This window comes from Pundamilia nyererei, unplaced genomic scaffold (assembly GCF_000239375.1).
Source record: "Pundamilia nyererei isolate P.nyererei 1_Seehausen unplaced genomic scaffold, PunNye1.0 scaffold00189, whole genome shotgun sequence".
NCBI lineage: Eukaryota > Metazoa > Chordata > Actinopteri > Cichliformes > Cichlidae > Pundamilia > Pundamilia nyererei.
This window is the reverse complement of record NW_005187590.1, coordinates 1,175,886-1,180,061: the sequence shown is the minus strand read 5'-3', so window position 1 is coordinate 1,180,061 and position 4,176 is coordinate 1,175,886. Positions and strand designations below refer to the sequence as shown.

Here is a 4,176-nt window from a genome sequence, read left to right as displayed (position 1 = left end):
CATGTTTCCAAGTGCTCCTTTGTATCCTGGCTTTGTTGTAAGTTTGCCTGTAATGCAATGACACTGCAGATGTTTTTTTCTCTCTATCTTTTTGAAAACAGAATATCTTTTCTCATGTCTAGATGCAGAGGGGAGGCAGCGTGGCTCTATGTCGCCATAAAATAAAGGCTTTCTGCTACATGATGATGCTTAACGTCTTCATCTGTGTCGTGATAAGCGTGTCATGGAACCTTGGACACAAGAGAAGTGGCCATCACAAAGTTCACATCCCATCCAAGAGGTTTTGGAGTAAACACATACTGAATGAAACCTTCTGGAACAAGGAGCAGCAACGCTTGGATGTCATTTACAACCCCAACTTTAACTCTGTATTCTCCAGCACGTCACGCAACACACTGCCAGATTGGCTCAATGACACTGGACCTCTGGACCCGTGTGAACCGGACTACAGAGTGCCCAGGCAAATCTTTGACTACAACTCCCTACCAAAGCAATTCCAGGACTTTTTTTTGTACATGCGTTGTAGGACATACCCTATGTTAATAAATCAGCCCCAGGTTTGTAGTGAAAAACCTTTCCTACTGCTGGTTGTCAAGTCTTTGATCTCTCATTTTGAAAGGCGGCAGACCATTCGTGAAACTTGGGGACAAGCAGGAGTCTTAGCCAACCAGACTGTGGTAACAGTGTTCCTGCTAGGCAACGTCTTGTCGTCAGACCACTTCCCAGACTTGCAGGAGTTACTGAGTCATGAGGCAAAGCTTCACAAAGACATACTTCAATGGGACTACAGAGACAGCTTCTTAAACCTAACTCTGAAAGAGGTCCTCTTTCTGGAGTGGTTTACCAAACACTGTCCTCAAGCTCGGTTTGTTCTTAAGGGCGATGACGACGTCTTTGTGAACACCTTAAGAATTGTTAACTATCTGGAAGGCCTGCCAGAGGGTGAGTCCAAGGATTTGTTCATAGGCGATGTTATAATAAATGCTGGGCCACACAGAGACAAAAAACTTAAATACTTTATCCCAGAGAGTGTGTTTGTGGGTAACTATCCTCCCTATGCTGGCGGTGGAGGATATCTGTACTCTGGGGAGTTGGCGGTACGCCTACACAATGTATCTCAGCAAGTAGTGCTGTTTCCCATTGATGATGTATACACTGGGATGTGTCTCAAGAAGCTGGGTCTTGTTCCTGAGAAGCACAATGGCTTCAAGACATTTGACATTGAAAAGAAGTATAAAGACAATCCTTGTATCCACAGGAACTTGATGCTGGTTCACAGCCGAACTCCACAGGAGATGTTAACAATTTGGCCCTTCATTGTCCAACCCGAGCTGGACTGCCAGTGAAAGCTTTATTAATGGCTGTTTGCAATACTGAGTTTGTCAGTCATTTTCAATCCTTCCATTCTATATTTTTCAAATCAAAGTTCAACAGGGTTGCTACTTTTTATTTACAGGATATGTGTTGCATTTTACTGTTTAATTTTATATGGAGCATTTTTTTCTGAATCTGTAGTGTTCTCTGTCAGTCATGTTGAAAGAGACATTTGATTCTCATCTGATGCATTTTTAAAATTTGAGTCATTCAGTATGTTTAAAAACACAATAAACGCTTTGAGAACTAACATGAAGTAAAAATGAACATCCTGAAAATGAATGATGTTAGTACATTTTCCTGATTTAAAAAAAATGCATAACTATATGTTGATTTATATACAGTACTGATATCAGCACCTGCCTACAAGGTTGAAAAGTGAATTGCATTAGTAATAATATATAAAATCATTTCTGTTCATTTAATGACATGTATGTCTGTTCCATTCACAGATGACTCTTTGTGAAGCTTTGCCCCCAACATTTTTTTAATCATTAAAACATTCCAGTGTCTCTGAATTTTGTATGCTTCCTCAAGATGCAGCAAATTTATACAAAATAACGTATTTTATGTCAACAGTATAAAGGGCATACATTAACCTCACTCGACTAAAGTTAAAACAGATGTAATCTGAAAAAAACAAAGTCCAAAGATATTAAAGATATTAAATTAGCTTCACAAGCAAGTTCCACATAGTGAGGCTTTCTTTGCATTAGCTGTCTTGACAGATCCTGAAATCAGTATCAGATTTCTTTGGGAGCTCAGGCTTTCTGCTTCAGGCTCTGGGCACATACACAAAAGGAGCCATTTGATGTGCCACAAAAAATGTATCAGATGAGAATAAATTTGTATCTTTCAACATGAGTGACAGAGAACACTAAAGATTCAGAAAGAAATGCTGCATATAATATAAACAGTAAAATGCAACACATATGCTGTAAATAAAATACAAGAGTAATGTGCTGTTTTGTCACTGATCCAGGTGACTTGTTTTAGCTTGAGTTATATTTATTTTACCGCTCTGTGTGCTCTTGGTGTTGCTCTTTATTTCTAACACAACTTCTAACAGCTTTGTATTTGAACTCTGAAACTTTGATACATTTAATCAGTAAATGTTACTCAGTGTGTTCAGGTCTGATACTCTTCTGTAGCCTAATAAAGAAGACATTTAGTTTGTAGTCAGATGAAAGTGAAATAAATGTTATTGATTGGAAATTATTGACCATAAATCATCTACAAATGCAACAATTCAATTTTCTAATCTATGTTTTATTAGCTGCATTAAAACAATGTTAAAGAGCCTTGGCAAACAGACCAAACTTTTATACAGTTTTTGCAATTGAATACATGCATTACACATGCTGCTGTAATTTCACAACTGGGCTTCATTTAGTGATGTGAGTAAAGTGAGGTTAAACAGATTGCATATACAGATACCTTCAGCAGAGAATCTATAAAAGACAAGAAACATTCTTTAAATAAAAGTATTATTGATCATGTGATGCTTCCCGCCAAATTTAAACTGAAATTCAGAACTTAACCTGGAACCTGGTATAAGTTATGCGGTAAGTATATGTTACCATGGTGATTTATGCAGGCAAAAAGAAAGTCACCTTCATAACAAAGAACACTCTTACTATAAGCTCAACATAGCTCACTACTTTGTTAATATTTGTTGTTTAATGGATGTGTTTGCTGGTAAACAGTCCAGCTGTTATTTCTGTTTTCATCCCACTTTTCCATCCAATCTTCACCACTTGCAAATAAAATGAACAAAAGCAGGTAACTCAATAAGGTAATAGAGCTTGAGCATCTAACTGTGGCTGAACGTTTGCACAATGTATATAAAATTTAGACCTACATTTTTAGATTTGCAGATGGTGCTACATTTAGTAGATGAAATAATAGATCAGACATTGTCTGAATAGCACTGCTATTACTCCAATATAACAGCCGTGCCACAAAAAAAAGAAACAAAAAACATGATTATCATGTGCATGTTTGCTTTTACATTTTCTTCTTAATACACATTTTCACTTTTCACACATCTGAAGGCTCTTATAATTCAAAGCATCATAAAAACATGGATAGAAGCATCAGGGAAAATATAAGCAGGAGTCTTATTTTTAATATCACTGCATTTTAAATGCATTGCTCTTCAGCCTTAACTGACGTGACTAAGTTAAAGAAATGAAATAAAACTTAAAGTGATCCGACACTGGGTGTTGCTGTGAATTCGGGTTTATCTGACAGAAACATGGCACATATTTTCACAGACTTCCATAATTCAATTTATGAAATATTATTTTAACTGTTTTTCTTGCTTATTTGTATGTGTGTATTTGAATAAGCAGTAAAGTGAGTTTGACTCATATGCAACAATTTTCCGTGGTTGACTGAATAAGGATTAAGTTTTGTTGACATTGTTTTAGCCATTACCCCCACCCATCTGCTCCTCACTCTCAATAAATGAAAAATGTCTCTTGTTATTGTGTGTTGTTGTGGTAAATTTTAAACTAATCTGTATTTGAATGTCCGACAATAAAGTGTTCTAATCTCATAAATTACAACATGTGATTTTTGGTATTTTTTTTTTCCTGGAAAAAATTTAAAGAAATAGTTTATGAAACTCAAACACAGCAAATATCTGTAGCAGATAAAACCCCTAAATAAAATAGGTGCAGTGTCTTCAGCTTTGTCTTTAAAGCAGAAAGCACCAGCCCAATAATAAATATTACAGTGCCCTCTGCTGGATAAAATGGATATTACTAGCCAGTAAAAGGAAACTTAATCAACTAACTG

General features: G+C 36.4%; 1 protein-coding gene across 1 annotated transcript; it reads left to right on the top strand.

Moving 5' to 3' along the window:
- Window positions 1-1,443, top strand: LOC102208106 (N-acetyllactosaminide beta-1,3-N-acetylglucosaminyltransferase 2-like). The gene is made up of 2 exons (XM_005747134.1): window positions 1-37; window positions 123-1,443. The coding sequence occupies exons 1-2, from the start codon at window positions 2-4 to the stop codon at window positions 1,344-1,346; spliced, it is 1,260 nt and encodes a 419-aa protein (XP_005747191.1). The 5' UTR covers window position 1; the 3' UTR covers window positions 1,347-1,443.
- Window positions 1,444-4,176: the final 2,733 nt, after the last annotated feature.

Coding starts and splice junctions, on each gene's coding strand:
- LOC102208106 (XM_005747134.1), top strand. CDS start 2: ATGTTTCCAAGTGCTCCTTTGTATCCTGGCTTTGTT. Junction 38..122: donor CTTTGTATCCTGGCTTTGTT/GTAAGTTTGCCT, acceptor TCTCATGTCTAG/ATGCAGAGGGGAGGCAGCGT.